Source organism: Metopolophium dirhodum, chromosome 7 (genome assembly GCF_019925205.1).
Source record: "Metopolophium dirhodum isolate CAU chromosome 7, ASM1992520v1, whole genome shotgun sequence".
Taxonomy (NCBI): domain Eukaryota; kingdom Metazoa; phylum Arthropoda; class Insecta; order Hemiptera; family Aphididae; genus Metopolophium; species Metopolophium dirhodum.
The window spans coordinates 6682582-6704914 of NC_083566.1; the positions used below are offsets into that span (position 1 = coordinate 6682582).

At 29.2% G+C, this 22333-nt stretch overlaps 1 protein-coding gene across 1 annotated transcript; it reads left to right on the plus strand.

The window, feature by feature from the left end:
• Positions 1 to 7731: 7731 nt before the first annotated feature.
• On the plus strand, positions 7732 to 20603 carry LOC132949491 (bone morphogenetic protein 4-like). The gene is made up of 4 exons (XM_061020409.1): positions 7732 to 7880; positions 7946 to 8348; positions 15268 to 15755; positions 18319 to 20603. The coding sequence occupies exons 1-4, from the start codon at positions 7758 to 7760 to the stop codon at positions 18673 to 18675; spliced, it is 1371 nt and encodes a 456-aa protein (XP_060876392.1). The 5' UTR covers positions 7732 to 7757; the 3' UTR covers positions 18676 to 20603.
• The last annotated feature ends 1730 nt before the right edge of the window (positions 20604 to 22333 follow it).

The window sequence follows — 22333 nt, forward strand, 5'->3', positions numbered from 1 at the left end:
AATAACAATTACTTATTAAGTTTTACAAAAAGTAAAAATAAACTTAAACCCATGATGTCTTTTTTTTGTTAACATTTTAAGAACAAAAAATATGAATAGAGTTTCTCTACTCCTAGCATGATCTCAGACATTTGTTGGATATTCTTAGCTCGGCCGAATTGTTTTTCAAACGCAATGATTTATCATTGCTTTCGAATATAAAGACATAACCTGTCTCAGTAGCCAACCTAACTTTAAATATACACTTTTATTTAGTTTATTATAGTATGGTTAAAGTTGAACCAACTCCATAAGTTAAAAAAAAATGACCGAGTGTCAGTGTCCGAGTAAATAACTTACAAACTGCAGTTGGAATAACGTTTACGTCTGAATTTTGTCTTATTCGTAACCTACGACAGAAATGATAAATTGTGATACGTAGTTCCATTTTCATCTCTAAAATGTTTATAAAAATAGAAAGAAAAATTAGTTCGTTATTATTTGTATCCTCTAAAGATGTCTCTAAAAACGAACAATTAGGTTAGGTATTGAAAATAGCTTACAGTATTTTAATTTGTATTAACATTATAATATTGTTATTTTTATTTCTAGAAAAGTGATTTTATTAAGACCACATAAACATTAAACATACACTATTTATTCGCCAAATCTATAAAACTATTTAGATACCTACGGTTCTATTTATGTGTTTTAAAGTGAAAGCACGCGTATCAAACATAATAACCAGCTAATTCCACCGAGCAAACATTTGAATATGTACGTGCCCTAAATAATTAATATATATACGATAATTATTAATCCAATGACTAACAAAGATTTGTGCAGCTGTAATATTATTACGGTCCTCTGTCCACATCATATTGTAAGTATAGTTATTCAAACCGTTTTTTACAAAATATTTTAACCCATTATCGAATGTGTTCAGTATAGGTAAGGTACCTATACGCATTATTATGTGTCAAATAACGTAGTCTTTTGTAGGGTTGTACATGGAAGAAATCACCAATTTGACCATTTAACAACATAAATAATAATAATAATAATAATAATAATAATAATAATAATAGTTTAATCCCCCGTCCGGGGCCGCCCGTATTGACACTTGTAAAGAGGAACACAGCACGTGTACCTTTCTGCATACGCATGATATATTATATATATATATATTTTGAACACGCTACCTCGGTACGCACGCCTATTTATTATATTATGTATATAGGTATGGACTGTGTTTACACCTATTTCCACGGAAATTTAGTGAATAGAGGTGCCTACCAGAAAATATAAAACGTGCAAATTTCCTTAAGCTTGCCGGCATGGGCACAGAAAAATAATATATATTGTACGGTCTACGGGGTCTGCGTGGGGTTGTGGTATAGCACGTACCAATCACGTACGCACAAAGGTGTTTCGCATAAAATATCGTTAACTCGTTCCCTCAAAACGAACGCATATTATATATTTTTTATTTTGCTTAGCATTACTTATTATTATAATATACGACTCGAACCGTTTCGCAGTCACGTACCCACCTATACGGTATACCCTATAGAAACATACAACAATAATTCACATAATTATTAATACGCGTGTTATTGGTGCGGTCGTGTTGCCACGCGGGGTTGGCGTTGAATTATGCAACACACATTGATACAGGAAATTAGTGTTGGATGCAAAATGTGCGGTTTCTCGTTTGCCACGAGAATTGGCAACTGTCATACAATATGTAGGTATGTGTATAATAATAATAATAATATATACAATGTACATGCCATACATTTAAAAGATGATCAATTCGCGTGACAACACAATTCGACAAATTTCAATATATTATTATCATTATATATAGTAATACTACAGATGGATGGGTACATTTTAAATAAGCTATACACCATAATTATTACATTGTCGTATATAATATCAAATGTAAATACCAAAGTATGCAGAGTGATTTGTCAGGCACCTTTGAGTTTTCCTTTGTGTTGTTTTTATTACAACACGAGTATATTATTACATTTTTACACACGTCTATGAATGTTGACATTTTTGTAGCAATCCTAAAAAAAAGCAAAAACTTCTTTCCTACACTTAATGTTGTAAAATCGAAACTAATACATTGTAAATAATTGACTGCGTAAGACAAAGATCATTATCAAAATAAATAATAATTAAAAAACTTCGATTGAAACAACCATCGGTTTATTCTAATTCTGATTTATTTTTTTTTTAATTTTAGCTGTTTACTTATGTATAATTATAAATCTGGACAAATAGTAAACAAGCATTAAACATTATGCACTAAAGATAATCTTCATTATAATAGGTTTAAATATATTGTAACTATGATGATTTAAAAATGACAGTTATAAATACGGTTTTTATTTTTTGGTATTGTAATTTGTAACTGATCTCTAAAAGTCTAAAACCTTGTCTTTAGTCATTGAAGGAAGATTTCTGCGTAGGTTATGTTAGATGTAAGTTGAGGTATTAAGAAGACGCCACACGGGTATTTGTTGTCTCCGTCTTACAAACGTACAACATGTCAAATTTTACGTTCACATTAAGTATTAACACATTTTACTCTGTTGTTTCTAAAATTAGAGTGAATTTTATGTTCACAATAACACAATTTACTCTATAATTTCTAACATTAGAGCGAATTTACTTCTTTATAAAATGTAAAGATAAGGTTATTATCTAGGGCATTTCAAAGGTTTTTATTGATAGAAGCAAGTTATGACCATTTTTAAACTTAAAATTATTTGTACATTTTAAAATGATTAACTTACTTAAAAATAATATCAATATAACCTTCCTAGATAATAATCGTACCTTTAAATTTTATAAAAGAGAGGTAAATTCACTCAAGTTTTAGAAATTACAGAGTAAATTGTGTTATTGTGAACGTAAAATTTGCCATGTTGTACGTTTGTAAGACGGAGACAACAAATGCTTGTGTGGCGTCCTCTTAAGGAATTGTGTTGAGTCTGTAATGTTTGGAATGACATTTTTAGTATTTTGATACGTCTTTTAGATTAAACATTTTAAAAATACTTGGTAAATATCTGACTATTCAAAATTAATGCAATTTTAATGTAAATAATAAACAATAATTTAGGTTAAATTCCTCATTTATAATTTTAAAAACAATATAAATTGATTAATTTATGGTATTGTAAAATGTAATTATAATTGTTTTACATACACATTGGCCATTACTCATTACTAATGCACAACAGGTACGATTCGGTTTAAATATACTCCATTTCCATTAACAATCAAATTCAATTATTCAATAATAAATAAGTCTACACAACTTTGTGCATATAAATGATGCACAATATTGCATATATAATTTCGAGATAAATAATAAATTGGCTTTTCATATCAATTTGAATTTGTAAATCCTAATTCATTACATTGTTTTTATATTAACCTATGTTATTTCAATCACGTTTATCGTGTAAAACGTTTTGTATCTGTGCATAGTATATTAATATACAGTACCTTTATATACCTACATAAATAAATTAAGTAAGGCTGAGACATGTTTCGGCAAATAGAGGATATCACGAAATGAGAAGTACGCATATCATCATGAAGGTAACTATCTAAACTATCAAGAGAAACTAAAACGAAGCTATATATAGTCTATCTACGTCCTATACTGTTATACATTTATAATGTATTGTATGCCTATGAAACTTGAGCAACAACGAGATACGATGATCTTTAGACTTCTAGTATTTGAGTGGAAAATCCTAATATCCTATACCTTAAGATATAATATGGTCTATCGGTCCCACACTAAACCCGGAGTAAGGAAGATATTATGAGAGATAGAACAATGAAAACGTCGAAAGCATTTTTAATATACCAAACATAAGTTATAATACCCAACCAAGGATAAGCTAATACATAACTACATAAGGTAATAATCAATAAGCCCAGCGGAAACAAAGATTTGGAAAGCCTGGGGACCACGGAAAATGAAAAAGCTTATGATCGAGAACGTAGGAGATATTTGGTGGAAACGGTAAAAACCCTTAATGGCCTGTTAGCCAAGAAAAAAAAATAAATAGGTACCTAAATATTAACAGTTTACTGTAGTTTTATTAAGGTAAAAGTAATTCGTAATTGAGTATCTAGTTAATTAATTTTAATTAAGTTATGGCTGTTCAACTGATAAAATAGTTAATTATTTTGCATCGTTACTTTTTTGATTTTTTCTATGCACAGACATTATCTTATATATCAATAAATAAATTAAGACCATACTAAGCTTATCTAATTCATGACTATGAATTGAATGCCAACAAATAAAATGTAGGTACATGTGCATTAAATATTTTTAAAATGCCGAGTGTACCTCATGTCAATGAGTAAGTTACTGCGTATTGGATGTGTTAAATTTGAATTTAATGATAAATTATTGTATACGCATTACGAATGAAGACGGTCTGTCACACAATATTGCTAATTTATTTTATCATATAGGTAGTAGACGCGTATTACCCAGAATTGTCCAAGGATAGATGAAACCGAGATAGGCTATCCACATCTGGTACTTAAGTAACTTTTTTACTTCGATATTATTATATCTTATATGTTTATTGCTATATTTACTATATTAATTATAGGGCAAAAGTTATATTATGGGATAAATAGGCATACAATTAATCTAAATATTTTGAAAATTTCGTTATATAAATATATAGTAAAATATAACAACACTGGTACCTACGTGCAAATGTCAAGTTCCCTTAATTAATATATTTGAATTCCAACAAAATAACTAAAATCGTTATTCTTTGTTTTAATTTTAACCCATAACTTGGCAAACGTAAAAATATTAGAATGAACATTTTATTAGTACATTTGTAACAAAATAATTTGTATATTTCCGTGTATTTGACAAATTCAGTCAAATTTAGAAATTCATATACGTATGAAAAAGTCATATATTTAATATTTTTAAATGGTTATGATAACATTTTATGAGAATCCTTGTATTACATTTTCATGCTTTTTGACCGAGCAGCATTTTTTAAATTTTTAGCAAAAAAAATAAATAAACGGTTCAATAAGAGTCAACATATTTTGAAAATAATACCATCTACATACAATGCTAAAAATAACCATTTGGTGAAAATTTCAAGTCATTCGTTTTCTAATTAGATACAACAAATTAAAACAAAATCGATCATTGTACAAACCATTACTTTAATCGCTTTGCTCAGTATCTTAAATATGTGTAGATAGGTAACAGAAAAATATCAACCCGTAGCGGTGATATCGGTCCGGTGCCGATTTTCTAAATTTTCTGTAATTCTATCAAATTCAAAAATTATATCGTAGTTTCCGCTATAACCCTAATTATTTCCATAAATCTACTACCTGAGGAGTAACGGGATTTAATTAACAAAAATAATTTTACATTTTACATAGAAAACTCTCAAGCATCGAAGAACTATTGAATTTTGATAATTAATTTTGTTTTAAGACATATTAAAATATTAAGTTCGACATAAAAATGTTGAAATATAAAGATCAATTTAGGCTGTAAAACATGTCCCTCTATTATAAAAAAAAAAAATTTGATTGATTCTATATGACAGGCCCATTATTCCCTTAGAGTATAATTTTGAAGACATGCAAAATTACATTAAAATGACGTGGAATATGAATGCATTAAATCCACAGTTCAGATTATGATAATCATGATTATTAGGTACCTACATAGCGAAACTATTAATTTTCAAGTTAAGAATAACTTGAAATTTAACAATTTTTCATTTTATAATGTACAGACTGGTAATACGGACCGGTATACATTGAATGACTGCAGGATATAGGTACTAGTTTCTGTATTTCCATGACAATTTCGGTTAGTTTAATTATTATTTATAATTTGAAAGCATTTATTTTAATTTATTATCAAAAAATAAATATTATTTAGTATTCAAATAGTTGTTCATACTATACAAGCTATTTTAAAATATGCGTTCAAATTTTTATGCGACATAATAAAATATTATTTCAGTGGTTTTCTTTATTAAAACGTATTATAAAGACATTATGATTTCTTGTCACGCGCCTTTCTTCATTTTTGCCTTTCATTTTTCTTTTAATAATAACTGAGTTTCTTTATAATTTGACCTTTTTATCGTTATAAACCTTATCTTTTGTTTAAGTCACCAGAACTCAAATTCATTACTTTTATACTTTTTACTTAATTATTTAATTATTTAATGTGTTGCAATTTAATTTATATAACTAATTATATTATATTTAAAAATCGTACTTTTTACATTATCGTATATTCACAAATGTTAGTGTTATTGCTGTATTGATATCTTATTAACCTATTAACCTATTCCTAAATCCTAAATTATTAAAAAATAACACTGCATCTTTGTTTTAATTTCTGAAAAAAAATATTGAACGTATTATTTGCACGAGTGAAGTTTTTATTATTATTAATTTTGATAAAGATCTTTGTCTTAATTATTTTAAAGTTAATTATTTACAATGTATTAGTTTCGATTTGTAACAACATTAACTGTAGGAAAGAAGTTTTTGCTTTTTTTTTTAGGATTACAGCAAAAATGTCAACATTCATAAACGTGTGTAAAATACTCATTTTTTTTATAAAAACAACACTATGTCCGTCATTATCTAAATGGAACAATTATTCAAATACACATCATTGTTATATTTTTACCACCGAGTAATCATTTAGTATGTAATAATAACATTTTTTCAAAATTAATAGAACAATGGATTTTTAACTTTGCAAAAGCTATACTCTTAACATCTACTGCTTGAATATGGTTGACTCGATACGAAAATAATTACTAGTTCCTACGCAATATGTCATATTGTATAATACAGATTAGTAGATTACAATTGAACAGAGTGCTTACCTATGTATTCATATTGTGATTTTATTAGAACAAACTTAAGTGGATTAAATTAGAAGTATTTGAAAAATAGATTTTATTCGTGATTTTTTTTACTCTCGTTGACAAATTTAAATGTACCTAAAACATTTTAGAAAAATGAAAACTTCAATAATAAATATTTTTGGGACTAGATGCACATGTTTCAAAAACGATTGTGATTTCGAAGAATCATATTGATTATTGTAACCAATGTATTCACGTGTAGTATACGTTTATGGTTTATGTAACAGCATACCTAAGTGTTTTTACATGAATGCCTAGATGGCTACATCCAGAACACACTGTTAAAATATAATATTATCATATTGTCGGTAAGAATTAACTAAATTAATTTCGTATTGTTGCAACAATAATACATTTTTGATAGAATTTACAATCATATTCATCGTAAATATTCGAAAGACATTTTTGGGCGGTTTTATTTATTTTCCGTATTAGAAACGTGGCATTCCGTGGACAATAATAATATTATTGTTGTGTTGGAATTATAACCATCTGCAAAAATATTGAAAAATATAATATAAATGTAATCCTTTTTAAATATTTACAAAGCATTTAACTCTCGCGTTTCGGGAACGTGCTTATATCTTAACAGGTTGCTTCGGCAAGACGCACTGCCGCAGTCCGCCGAGTGATGTGACGGAAGAAGGAAAAAAAAGAATCAAAACAAAACAAATACGTTAAACACGTTTTTCCGTTTATTGACGCGCCTTTCTACGAATATTATTCTAATGGCCGAGATCGTGGACCCGTTTCCCTTTGATATACGTTCCGGTCCATATTTAATTGTCGATGCCACACGGCAGTGCGGTGTGCGCGAGTGGAGGGAAAGAAGTGGAAAAAAAAAAGGTTCGACACGCTTACGCAAACGACATGTACCACGGCCGGTATGAGAAGAGGTCGTCCCGGGGACAGGTAGGTACTATATAATAATAATAATAATAATAATAATAATAATAATGGTCTCTCTGCGTGCGTAGGTCAGGTACACACCCATCGTCACCGTCGCATCTACCTGCGGAGGAGAGACCAAGACCAAAGTGGCTACAGTCGCGTCTGGTCCCTTGCAAGTGTCACACACGGGTCGTCGACAGAACACGTTCTACCGTACGAAATTCGCGCGTATTTCTCCACGTTTAGCCGACGCACATTGTATGCCGGCCATGTGTCGTCTGTACGCGATCGTTGCCGTAGCGGTGCTCGCCGCGCCGTACTGTTGCCGAGCGGCGGAAGGCGTTGGCGACACTCTGATGAAGATGTTCCGCATCGAGACGATGGAAAACCGCACCGCCGACGTCCAGATACCCAGCTACATGTACGAGTTATACGAAGACACGGGAAACAGGCGATACGACGTGATAAGGAGCATCACGCCGACGACGGGTAACGACAATCAATTATATACATTACAAAATCAGATCACTATAATATTATGTTATGTATTTATAAAAACAGACTAGATATTATATTATACTATACTATAATACATTAAATATGTATAATATGTATTATCGTTGGTTATAAACACTAGTATTTGTAACCAATAGTAGTACGTTATTCAGTTTTTAAGTGAAATATGAGCATTTTCAATTTACGCTGTACTATAATATACGCAAAATGTACTAAAAACTGAACTATGTTGTATGAAACTCACATACCAACACAGATAATGTTCTGACCATCAAGTTTCATAATAGGTCAATTCACTCTAATTTTTAACCTAACGAATCTAAATGTGATCTGCCGAGCGTTAATTTTCTTAAAATTACGTAAAATGATACAAAATACAAATACAAATCGACTGAAAACTACTAAATAAAAGTTTAACTACGTTTTAAATTACAATATTTATAATATCATACGAACTCTCTTTGTTTATAAGTTGTATTTATTATCTATAAAATCGATTATTTATCAATGTATGTAATTTATTTTAGATTCTGAACCTATTTTCATTCTTATACTTCCAATGTAGGTATAAAGGCATATTTAGGTATGTAGGTAAGAATTTCAACTGTTTGCTATTACCTACCTACTAATAAACACTATACCAAATGGTATTCACTATCAACAAAATATAACAAAATCAATGATATTTTAACAGTAGTGGCTTATTTTTAATATTGTAAAAAATAGTAATAGACAAACGTATAGTTCCCATTGATTTATAATGTTAATTATTAGGTACCTACCTATATCTTATATATAAAAATACCGTGTCACGTCTTTGTCCGGAATAAACTCCGAAACTACTGGACCGATCTTGATGACATTTTTACAATGTGTGTAATATGGCCGAACTTAAAAGATAGGCTAATTTGAAAAGGGAGAGGACCAACCCCGGGAGGTGCTCAAACGGGGATTTCCAATGGACATTTTTGTTTATAAAAGGTTGCCATGGGTTTTTAATAATAATAATAATGATAATAATAAAAAAAAAAAACTATTTGCTTTACTTTTTAAATATAAACTGTAATATAATATCAAACTATAAACACGTGAAATGAAAATCTCTGTACTGACTGAACTCTGGAATTACTTATCAGATCTTCTTGATTTTTTTTTAAACGAAAGAGTATTTCACGAAGCAGGTTCATATGAAAGAAAGTTTTATGTTGCTATTGGTTAATTGGGCATGTTTGTTGATTTGTATTATTATTTTTTGTCAATATACATATATATAAAATATAATATACAAGAAGATCTGATAAGTAGTTCTAGAGTTTAGTCTATATAGTTATAGTCTCTGTATTTATATAGTTAGATATATGTATATAAATTAATGTTTGTGGGTAGATTAGACCTCTGGGAAGAAAATAGGTTAATTTATAAAGCGTTAAATTTGTTTTTTTTTATTCATCGGATTTTAGTACGGTTAGGTTAGGATAGGATTTTGTATAAATTGATTATATTAATCCATCGTAGGTGGAATTAAGTAAAAACGACAAAAACTTGGTATAACTTTGATACTTTAGAGTTAAATCATACACTTACGTACAAACAGCACGGCGGGGTCCGCGATCTACCGCAGGTAGATTGCCTACCTGATAATGTACTGCTGCGAATCAGAATTCTTATTCCGGGCAACGGAAAATTTAAGATAAATTTTGAACACCATACACCGAATATTAAATAACGAACTGAACAAAGTTTGAGTCATATAGAGTTGATACATTTAACGGAAAACGAAGTGCACGAGATCAGCTAGTCATATTATATATTATTATCACGCGTATAGTCAGGTGACAGGGGAATGAGCGGGCCTCTCAGAAATTTCATGGACATTTAAAAATGATTTCAGTGTTTTGTGATTCTATTACGCTAAATGTAACATTGTATTAAAATTTTAATCTGTACGAAGATTACTGCAAAAGTCTAAATTGTTATATACACTTAAGGAATCAGTATGGCATACTTATGACGGATCCTAGTTAAGCCTCCCTTATATAGCTATATAACAAATCATTAGGTAGTTCCACTCCCAAAAACAAAATCCTGGCTACGCCACTGCATTTAATCAATTGTATTAAACACATTGAAGAGATTACAGAAAATCGAATACAACGTTATTTTATTATACCCCTGTTTTTTCTTCAAACACTTCTGAGCAGTTATATTATTAAATATTTTGTTTTACCATAACATTTTATATTTAGACCATCTGTTACAGAACTGAACAATAAGGTTAATTAATAAAATAAATTATTACATAATATAGTGATGAGGATTCCCAATTAAGGCACTTCGAAGTGTTAGTGAAAAAAGTGCCAATCATAATATATATATATTACTTAAGTAGGTATATTAAATACCATGTTGCATGAAATCAATAATACATTTAAAAAGAAACTACAATAATAAGTATTTATTTTATTGATATTTTTGTGTCTCTGGTATACTTTATTTTCAATATTTATATGATATAGATATCAGGATTGCAAGTATCAGATTAATATTTCTGAGATATCAACATATTATATTGTGGTGCGGGTATAGCAATATCTGATAAATATCAAAGTATTTATAATAAACTGGAAATAATACAATTTGTTTACCTAATAAGTATTTAATTTGCAAATATTAGCATAATGTAGCAGATTAATGAGATTATATATTCCTGAGATATTTAAATTTAAAGAGGTTCTAAAATATATATAATTAAGTAGATACCAATGTTTAAATTAAAATGTTATATAATTTTGCTTTGACATGAAATATTTGTTATACCTATTATTTACCGTATAACTAATAATAAGATCTTTAACATTAATATACCTATATGTTTTATATTATTTTTTTGTAAAATTATTATTCATTTAAAAATGACTAAAGTTATTAAAATCTTGCTTACGGTACAATAACGCGTTAAATATTTTAAATGAAGGTTAATGTTCGGTTGGAAGTGTATTGAAAGCATTTTAGTATATTGTCACCCCTAACTATAAGTTAGGTAATAGGTATAATTTTAAAAAATACTTCAACTGACATTAAAATTATGTGGGTGAAAAAATATTTTATTTTTTTTTAAAAACGGCCTAAATTTGTATGTGTTAAATCGCATAAGTATATTGTAGTATATTTACAAATGTAGTAATATTTGTTTTAAATTAGTTTTGGTAATAACTATTACAATTATTTATTAGTAAATAATAAATACTTAAGTTTAGGTTTGTGATAACTATAATGGTGTTACTATATTATATACGCAAACAAATATCCGATAATCACTTAATATTCTTAGTCTAATGTATATATCTTAATATTTAAATCAATAATATGCAATTTCAAGAGATTTGTTGGTTTTAGTAATACAACAAAGTACAATAGGGTTATTCGTAGCAACATTTTGAACTATTAACTAATACACCTGATACCATATAAAATATATGAACATTTATACTTTATGTCTATACGAACAGCATAGTATACAATTCTGTGCGTTTACCTTTCTTGTGTAGGCGCCAAAAAAAAAACCCAGTGGCGTCAAACCAGGTGACCTAAAAATATGTCTTTAAAATACTGTAACAAAAGTATTGTGTTGCGTATTAGTGTAATACTTTAAAGTAGTATTTTGTTGATCTTTTGTTATTTATTTTCATGGGGTATATTTTATTATATTGATTTACTTTATTTTGATTTATAGCACTTAAATTAAGTATATATTATACCTACCTACCTTCCAAATTCAAACATCATTCAAAATAAATAAATAAAAGTACGACGTTAAGTTCTTTGCCAATATTACTATATCACCTATACCCGGTAATATTGTTTTTACGCATCGAATAAAACAATTTATAATTATTGTTTGTTTAATCTGGTTTTGATGTATTCAAAATATTTTAAAATATCTTATGACTATTGTATTGATTATTGAGTGTGCTCGAGTTGGCCAGTGACTCATTTCTATAAATTACTTTTCGACTTCATCGGATCTAATTGTCAAGTCAGGTCGGTATGTGAAAATAAAAGTTCATTTAAGCCCTGGTTGGTTGGTCGCAGAAATCCAATTATTGTCAAAGTTCGGTGTAAAGAGTTGACTCGAATAACAACTGAAAACTTTCCACTGGATTGATTGTTTTTAGAACTTCGTATAACTTAATTACAAATCCGTAGTGCCTATATCCATTATAAGATTATTAAAATTGAAACTCATGCAATAATTTGAATTTTGAATGATTGGTTATGGAATTTTTACTTGTCTTAGTAATTTTGAATAAATAGTTTGCATAATATATTTTAATTATAATTTTGACTTTAGATTTTACAAAATAAATGTATATTATGTTCATTTTAACTGTATATATATATTATACTTTTGTACTCATATTTAATGAAATTTTGTTAATTACAGTGGATCATTATACTTACTTCTATGTTTGATTTCTTCCAGTACAGTATAACATAATATAATGTTATTATTGTTATTGTGTTTGAATTTCTATAGTAATTTGGAATTTCGTTTATACAGAATGTAGTACGGGTGTGTCGACGACACTTCATACAAGCATTAGAAAAAGACATAAATTCTGGTATTCGGGGTGTATATACATACAAAGCGTACGGGGAAAAAAGGGTCGTTTTCGGAGTTTTCAAATTTGGCGCCTTGCCTACTCTACTTCCGTTTAATTTGCGTAGCGACGCCGTCTGGATAACGTTTAGGAACATCGTCGTTATGGAAACACACGAAAAAATAAAAATAATAATAATATTACTACTCTCCATAAGTATTTGTCATCTTGTTGTCTGCAGACACGAGGGCTTTCTGTGTGTATGAAAAAACGATTGTAATTGTTTTTACGATTTTAGTCTTGTAGAATATTTGGCCTGTTTGGGAGGCAATTTTCGTTAAATATCATGTGCAGCATACTATAAAATATATGTGTGAGGAGCGAACAAAGTGAAAAAAAAATGTTGTATGGGTGGGGTTGTGTGTAAAAGAAGAAGACAAAATGTAACCCAGCGGTGGGCCGTAGGAAATGGTCGTGGCGCCAGGGACAAAAGACTTTTGTCCGAGGTAAGATACACATAAATGCAGGTGCTCGTTGTCGTCGTCGTCGTCGTCGTCGTCGCGTCCTTAGGGTCAATGCGAGTGTCTAATCTAATGGCTTGTCAATTGGTTCGTCGCCGCCACTGCCGCCGTCGCCGTCGCCGTCGAGACCGCCGCCGCTGCCACTGCCCGTCCCATACTTGGGCAGACGTGTCTCTGGGGCGACACACGTTTTTAATCCTTTGTAACTCCTCTTACCACCCACACCCCTTCCACAACCCCCAATCCCCCAAACCACACACACACATACTTACATACGATTATTATTAAGGTACATGGGAATACACGAGGAATTCGGGATTACATTAGATAATATATATTTTAAAAACTGGATTTCTGTTGAGATTCTGCCTTGTCAGTCTGGCTCCGACAAATCGGATTTAAGGGGTCGTTATCTGCGACTTGCACGATACAAGAAAAAGATAAACGGATTATCGACGTTTTAAAGTACGTACAGGTATATGCAGTATAGGTAGGTACATGCTACATGCGTTTATTATAAATATGACTATGGAGGTCGGGGTGGTATGACACGTGGGAGGAGGTAACGACAGCACTGACAGATTCGCGTGTTCGCAATAATGATATTAAACACCCTAGTTTATTATGCTTGTAAAACGTGATTATGGGTTGTCGAAAAATACTACGTTTGATCAAAATCAATCCAAAGAAGATATATTATTATAATAGACCCGTACTTGGAAAATACTTCAATAAAATAAGTACACTACAATTTACAACAATGGTATCTATATTATATTTTAACTTCATAATTACGGTTTAATCAATTCTATCAATATGTTTTATTCCACGTAATTGTCACCACAATAATATAATACAATAATAATTTTTTTAATTTTCTATTCAGTCAACTATTTGAACATACATTTAAGTACACAAAAAACACGACATTATCTATTAGATATCTGTAACCATTTTATTTCATATTTTAAAAGTAAGTTGACAAATCTGTAAATAATAGACAATAGTACAGATCTGGGGCCTTAACCCGCCTTGTCTTTATTTGATACATGCGTGAACACATTTTAATGTATTTTTTAACAAATTTTAATCATTTAATAATTGTTTTTATTACAATTAATGTAGCCCGCGAGATTTAAAAAAACATAGATGGTCTGCAGACTAAAAAGGTTCAAGATCCCTAGTATAGATAAAATATAATGAAATAAAAAATGTACAGTTAATGAAATATATAAACGATGTAGCAGGTACCTCATAGTATATATTGTTATATAGTTTTTAGAGACGTCCTACATTACCTACTGCAAATAGTAATTATATTATATTTCTATATAAAAAATAAAGATTAACTGTATTACTGTAATATTGTTAATGGAAACAAATAAATAGTATTACTATTTACGACCATTAAAAGGAAATTAAAATATAAAATAATTGTTAAAGAACTTAATACCTAGGTACCTGAATGGTTAAATACCATAAATAATCCAACTACCTTGACATTTAATCACCAGTAATTCCAATATAACAATTATTTGGTTTTACAATGCTAATGTGGTAATTTATAAACAATTTAATAGTGTATATAAATTCGATTATAAATATACTATAATGTTACAATTACACTAATGGAGACCATGTCGCTTTATTAAAATCTTAACAAAAGATAAATAGCATTTATTTTAAAACATTTTTTTAAAAACTTCCTGCTAAGTACCTAGGTAGTTTTATTTCATGATGGTAATATGCGTGTATTTTATTTTATTTCAGAATCACATGGCGCGTTCAGTCAGTTTGTTTATGACCTGAGTACACTTGAACCCTCCGAACTCGTCCAAAAAGCAGTCCTTCAGCTTGAACCTAACACAAATCGTCAATTTAGCAAGGCCATAAATGTATCATTTTTCGCTTTGCCTAAACAAACCGTATCGAAAACGTATTTAGGGTCGGGAACAATACATGGCACTTTAGATTTGGTCAACGCTTTGGGTCCACAGCCATTAAATGGCTTCGACCAACTAGTCGTCCAGATGGAAGGTGCGGCAAAATTATCTATTGGACTAGTGTTGTATTCGATAACCACTGGTGGTGGATATGCAAAAGGCCACGAATTGGCAAACTTACTGTTTGAAACTACAATTAAAAGACGCAAGAGGTCAGTGGCTGATAATGAAATCGACGTTAAGCGAAATCATTTCACGAGTGAGCCAAAACGAAAGAAAAAGAAGCAAAAAGTATCACGAGTCAATAAACTACAGGTAATAAAATATTTACACTTAAATAAAAATATAAACAATGAGTTATTATTCTGATTCTTATCTTTGGTTATTTCATTAAGCTAAGTCACTATACTATTATGGTATCGGCACCGGGCGCCTTAATATTATATAAGTATAATCGTCATTTCAAATTAAAAATGTAATATTTTTCTAATATAACAAATCGTTACATTATTTAAATAAGTATAATATTTTTGATTTTGTTAAAGCTTTATAGTAATTATTAAAGTTTCAAATTGGTCCATGTGAATAAGACATCTATATTATAGGTACAAGTGTAACTATATTTTGTCTTAAGTTTTACGAATAGTTTTTCAGTGTTTTATTTTTATTTTTTATACTCTAAAGTATACTATCTATACTTTGATTTTAATATATATTATGTTCCATTATGAATATTTTAAACTACCTTTAAATGCAAAATGTTTTCCGAAATAAAAATACGTAATAATTGTAAAGCCAATAACTCCTGCATAGAATTAAAAATATAGGTACAGCGTATGCAAATATGTAATAGTGCATAATACTCCTTAATAATATAAAATTGTAATAAGTCGATTCATTAATAAATTGTAATTGAGCGGATAAGTAAAAATTCCATCCTGCAATATTTAATCAGGTTTAGTAAGTAATTAAAGAAAGTATAATATGTATAAATAAAACACACTGCAGTAGCTAGCTCAAGCATAGTATAAAACCTATTAAAAAGCGATTAAAAAAAGCTAATGAAAAAAATAATTTAAAGTATAAAAAGTTGATGAATTTTTTAAACAATTTTTGTGGTATATTTTGGAATTTAGATAATTATTTAAGTACTTTTTTAACGTAAAAAAAATATTAATTTGGAATCATAATGATTTGAAATTATTAGAGTAAAAATATTTTCAATGTGGTTTTTAATACGTATTAAACAATTTAGATTTTAATGTAATAAAATATATAATTATTTGTAGATGCAACTACTTGTAGACCGCAGTTAATTAAATGTCAAAGTTTGTCATTTTGGCAGAATACAGGCGCCGTCCCAGAGTATTTATTTAGGCTATTTTATAATAATACGAACATGTAGTATATAAAACACAGTAGAACTAATGTATTATGACAAATATTTCCTTGTATTGTAAATAAATAATCATTCCACGGACGATTAAAACAACTATTCATTGGAATGAACACTTTTTAGTTTTTATTTAAATAACTAAATTATAAATAGTAAAAATAATAAATAAATAAAAATAAGGTACTAGGTAACCGCTTTGCTTTACTACAATAGGTGAAAATGTACTTCGTCATTGAGTAAGTCACTGTAATATATGTGTTAAATTTGAATTCAATGATAAGTCGATTGTGAGCGAATACGGTCTTAATATTTTACGATACATTTATATTTATATTATATTAATTTTGAAAATACTTAAAATTATTACAACTAAAAATAGGATTAATAAATTTACTGATTAGGTTTTACACTTCCCGTCATGAATATGTTCAGATTATCTCCGTGATGTCTCACTACCGTAGCTATAACGTATCAATTTTGTGTTCAGAAGAATTAACTTTGTCGAAAGCATCGCGGCTTTTATTGATTTTTAATATTTAAGTAAATTATTTTGTGTAAAGTAAAATAAATTAAAATAAATATATAAAATAAATTCCCATAGGTAACTAATTTTAAAATATAAATTTAAAAACCTTGATTTTCCATAGATAATGGATTTAATTAAATCAATGAATAAACTAATGATAATACAATCAATATACCCATAATATTTATGACAATAGTTTTTATTTGATTTATTATTACATAACAGATATAATCGATAATAATTATTATTATGTACCGGACAAACAATTTAAAATACATGAGGAGCGGACTGGGTGGCCCCCTGAAATACCTAACTTAGTCAAACAACTGTGTGCAACAGTGCACGTTTTTTTTTCTTTTTCATATGGTGTAGGTTTATTGGTGATAAACAAAACTAAATAAACATTAAATTAACAAAATAACGAGGACTAGGGTAGATAGGTTTACAATATACTAAGGAGTTTAAACTTTTTTGCTGGTTTATAATAAATAATATGTTTTTAGTGTTACGCCGTAAATGATATCGATAATACGTATGTGCTATCGGTGCACTGTTTTTCGATATATTTAATATAATAAATTATCAACGAAAAATAAAACGTTATCCAAAGCCCTAATCATTCCTATACATACGGAGTGATCCATTTTACATAAGACAATCTTTGTTTTAGAAATCTCTAAAATTTTTTAAAATATTTTGTTCGCATAATTTTAATTCGTTACAAAACAACATTTCGGAAACATATTATTACAATTGTTAAGGCTTAAAATGATGTACAACAAATTGGTTTTTGAAATAATGAGTGGCCTTATACGTAAGTGGATCTAAAACAAATGTATATAAACCCGGTATATATATTAGATATATATTTTATTTTAATTTGCCACGTACTTGCTCATTAGTGGCGTTGTTACTTATTTAATAATTTACTATAATTTATGACGCGCGTCTTGCAGGCCGTGGACACGGGTGACACGATCACGTTTACCGGCGCGGACCAGTGCCGGATGGAGAAGCTGGTGCTCAACTTCGCAGACATCGGCTGGGAAGACTGGGTGATCTACCCGAAGGGGTTCGAGACCAACTACTGCGCGGGCGGTTGCCTGTTCCCGCTGGGCAAGGGGTCCAAGCCTACCAACCACGCGACCGTCCAGAGCTTGGCCAGGTCGTTCGGCCGGCTGTGGGACGTGCCGGAGCCCTCTTGCGTGCCCGACACGCTCGCACCGCTCACGCTGCTCTACATGGACCGGTCCAACCACGTGCTGCTCAAGAGCTACCCCGACATGAGGGTGGTCACGTGCTCGTGCAAGTGATGCGGTTCTATACCGCGACCACGGTTGTGACGTCGTGTCTGGTGACGTTGCGCACCGCATCGGTACACAACGTCACGACCGTGATGATGTACTTATTATATTATTATACCACCCATGATGTAATTTATTTATTGTTCGGCCGGGCGTGTCCTGATGATCGGCGCGGACACATTCAAATGTAGTTCCGAAATGCAATCTCGTGCCACATTATACTCCTGGTACACCGTGTACCCAACATTATTGAACCGCGGTGGTGATTATTGATGATTTATTGATTATTGGCGTTATTGTCAGCGGCTGTGATTACTTTCCGAGTTGATTTTTGTAATTTCGAAAAAAAGTACATTTACTATACTTACCTAATAATGTTATGTAGTTTGAAGTGTTTGTTTACATCCATACATCGACATTCAAAAACTAAAAAAAAAATTAAAATTTTATAATATAGTATTCAATGACAAGATTTCTTTGTAAAAATGTGGTATCATAAAATATTATACTTCAAGCCGTATAAAAAACAATTCATGCTTTCGTCGTACTCACAAAATCGATATGGAATATTATAAGCGTAGACATCGTTATTAAATGGATCACTCCGTTCCTAAATTACGTATACATTACTGTATTGTATTTTATAAATAATGATTACACGTTCGTATTGTTATTAAAATATTTCGCTTACCCGCTCCGTGAACAATTAAAACATTGAACTATTATAACAATATTATTACGGCCGGTGACAAAATGAAAAATTCAGTGTTACCAAACCATGTGGTGTTTTGTATAGCTTTGGTTAGTGCATATTATAGGTATATCATTGTCCTTGCGCAATATTTATAAACCGTTATTATATATTAATGCTATTTATTGAAAAATTGTAATATTAAAATATACTATTATTATTATATTGTTATCGTCCGTGGACCATGATAACAGATAAGTGCTCAATAATATTAATAATAATAATAATAATAACATAATATAAGCATTCCGTGACGTCACATACATAAATAATGAGTAAATCATATTATGCTATATTATATTATATGCGTACGCCCGATAGTTGGTCCAAATCGCTTTTTTCGACAACGGTTGCGATAGTTTTATTTATTTTTTTTAAAAATATTTTACGCACTTGCGTGTGTGATATTATTCAGACTTGACTGAACGCGTGTTATACAGTTGGATGGTAATTAAAAATTATTATCCACCTCGACGAAATGTGCTTACCATTATAATATTATTACTTTGTTTTTAAATTGTTTAATTTGAATTAGATATTATGAATGTGACGACGCAAATGTTTGATGACGCGATACGTGAAGATTATAATATTTTCATACCGATATTTTATCTGATGTATCTACCTATTAACTATTATAATTTATAATACAATGTTATATTATGTTACATTATTACCTTAAGTTTAAAATTATTGATACTATTTTTTAAGTTATTCATTTCATTTGAATATTTTAAGATATTTATGTAACTAACACAAATTGAATAATAAATGTGTAAATACCAAACAAAAACAAAACCTACGTTTAAAACTTTAAACTTATACCTATTTACCTGTAGAGTGTATTCTTTATTTTAATTAGATTACTGATATTTGTTCTTACATCATATTATTAGGTTTGTGAATTTGTAAATATATGTTTTATACATAAGTACGATCATTCTATCAAAATACACATAAGTAAATTAAATTGTTTAAGCCACTCAATGTGTTGAATTTGTCAATGTCCATTTGTACAGGATTTTGACATGCACACTATACAGAGTAATTCAAAAAGCATGCTCACCCTAATTTTTTCATTTAATAATGAATTTATTCAATTTCTGATTTTTGGAATTTTTAAATGTGCATTAAAATCATATTATTTTTGGTACTATTAAAGTCCTGTGCCAATACAAATTTTGTTTTTCGAAAAAGTATCCCTCTTTTTACTGTAAATTATTCATTAGATAATTTTTTGAAATTGTTGTTGTAAGTACTTAATTTAAAATTCGAACAAGTAGTTTTTCAGTTATTAAAATGCTTATTCTAAGGCTAATAGTTCTTAAAAATGGTTTTACAAAAATATAAAATATATGTAACATCACATCTAGTACCTATTTATTATAGGTACTCCGACCATTTTTATAAATCGTCGGCTTCTTGCCAAATCGCATTAACGGTAAAAATGCAATTGTTGGTAAATGGTGTCTTAAATTATTAAAAAGTTTCTCTAGGATTTTGTTTATTTTTCCTATAATACAAAATAATATTACTATTTTTTATTGTTTTATATCCCATAAACCTATCACACTAACCAGTCAAATTAAAGTAAATCTTACTTTTTACAATAAAACAATACAATAATAATGAATATCAAACAAGCTAAAAAAAGACATGTTTTTATAGAGATTTTAATGTTTTGTGAATCTACAGTCTACACAAATTGTGGAGCTCAAATTTATACACTAGAATAAAAAAAATATTGACATTTTGCCGTTAATGTCTTTTGGCAGTACGCTGACGAAATTATAAATATTGAAATAATAATAAATAAATACCTATATTATAATATGTTAGAATAATAGGTACGAATTATTATTGATATTTTATTTTATAGACTATATTGAATGAACGACGATACCACAGATATGTAAAACATTGTTGTTATATATATGTGCTACAAACTGATCAATTGAAAAAATGTAAAATAATTTGTGTACCTTCGTTTTGTTTCGAGATAATAATATATTTTCTGGTGGTTGTCGATGGATATATCTTATATCCGATATTCCGTTTTGGTGAATTTCTTATTATATCGAATGTAGATAGAAAAACGTATAATATTATATTATGTGCTGGCGCAATCGGTGTGTATATACGCCGACCCGCACCTCAATATCGTTCTGTGAAATAATAACGAATTACCTTTTTTAAACCTATAATTTTTTTTATCTGTGGTTTTTGGCGCAATTGATATAGGCTTACGCCCATAATATTTACCTCAAATTAATCTCTATATATTATTATGGTGTGTAATATATTAATAGTTAGGTATTGGTACTTTCATGCATGGTTGAATAACCAACAATCGTTCAAGAAAAAACAAGTGGAAGAGAAGGCAACTGCTCTGCTGTACAGATGTATCATAGGTGTCGAGAGTACCTCGTCATTGAGCAAATCGCTGTAATGTATGACGTGTTAATTTGATTCAAATGATAAATCATTGTATACAAAAAACGATTCCGAAAGAAGGCAGCCACCTGTCAGTGTATATTACTAAATATACCTACTAAGTAAATTTCATGATATATTTTAATAATTATATTGCTATTAAAGTTATTTATTTTACTATTAGACATTAGTTATACGATAAGTTATGTTATTTTTTTCCAAAAACATTGCATTTGAAAATGTCATTGTATGTATAAATGTATAATACTACAATATAGTAAATAATATAATAAAATATTATTATACTATGTATTGTACTGTGTACTATATAATATAATAATTTAACTATTATTATAAATTATATAGCTAAACGTTTCAAGTCCCCATTAATAATATTTTTGAATTACAACAAAATTACTAAATACTTTTGAAAGTATATCGTTTAAATATCTAATTTTGACCAAATTTGAACTTAAATTTATA

What these genes read in the sequence shown, in the direction of transcription:
- LOC132949491 (XM_061020409.1), top strand. Translation starts at nt 7,758, where the DNA reads ATGCCACACGGCAGTGCGGTGTGCGCGAGTGGAGGGAAAGAAGTGGAA. An exon ending in GAGCATCACGCCGACGACGG is followed by an intron (nt 8,349 to 15,267) that starts GTAACGACAATC and finishes ATTTTATTTCAG; the next exon opens with AATCACATGGCGCGTTCAGT. An exon ending in CACGAGTCAATAAACTACAG is followed by an intron (nt 15,756 to 18,318) that starts GTAATAAAATAT and finishes CGCGTCTTGCAG; the next exon opens with GCCGTGGACACGGGTGACAC.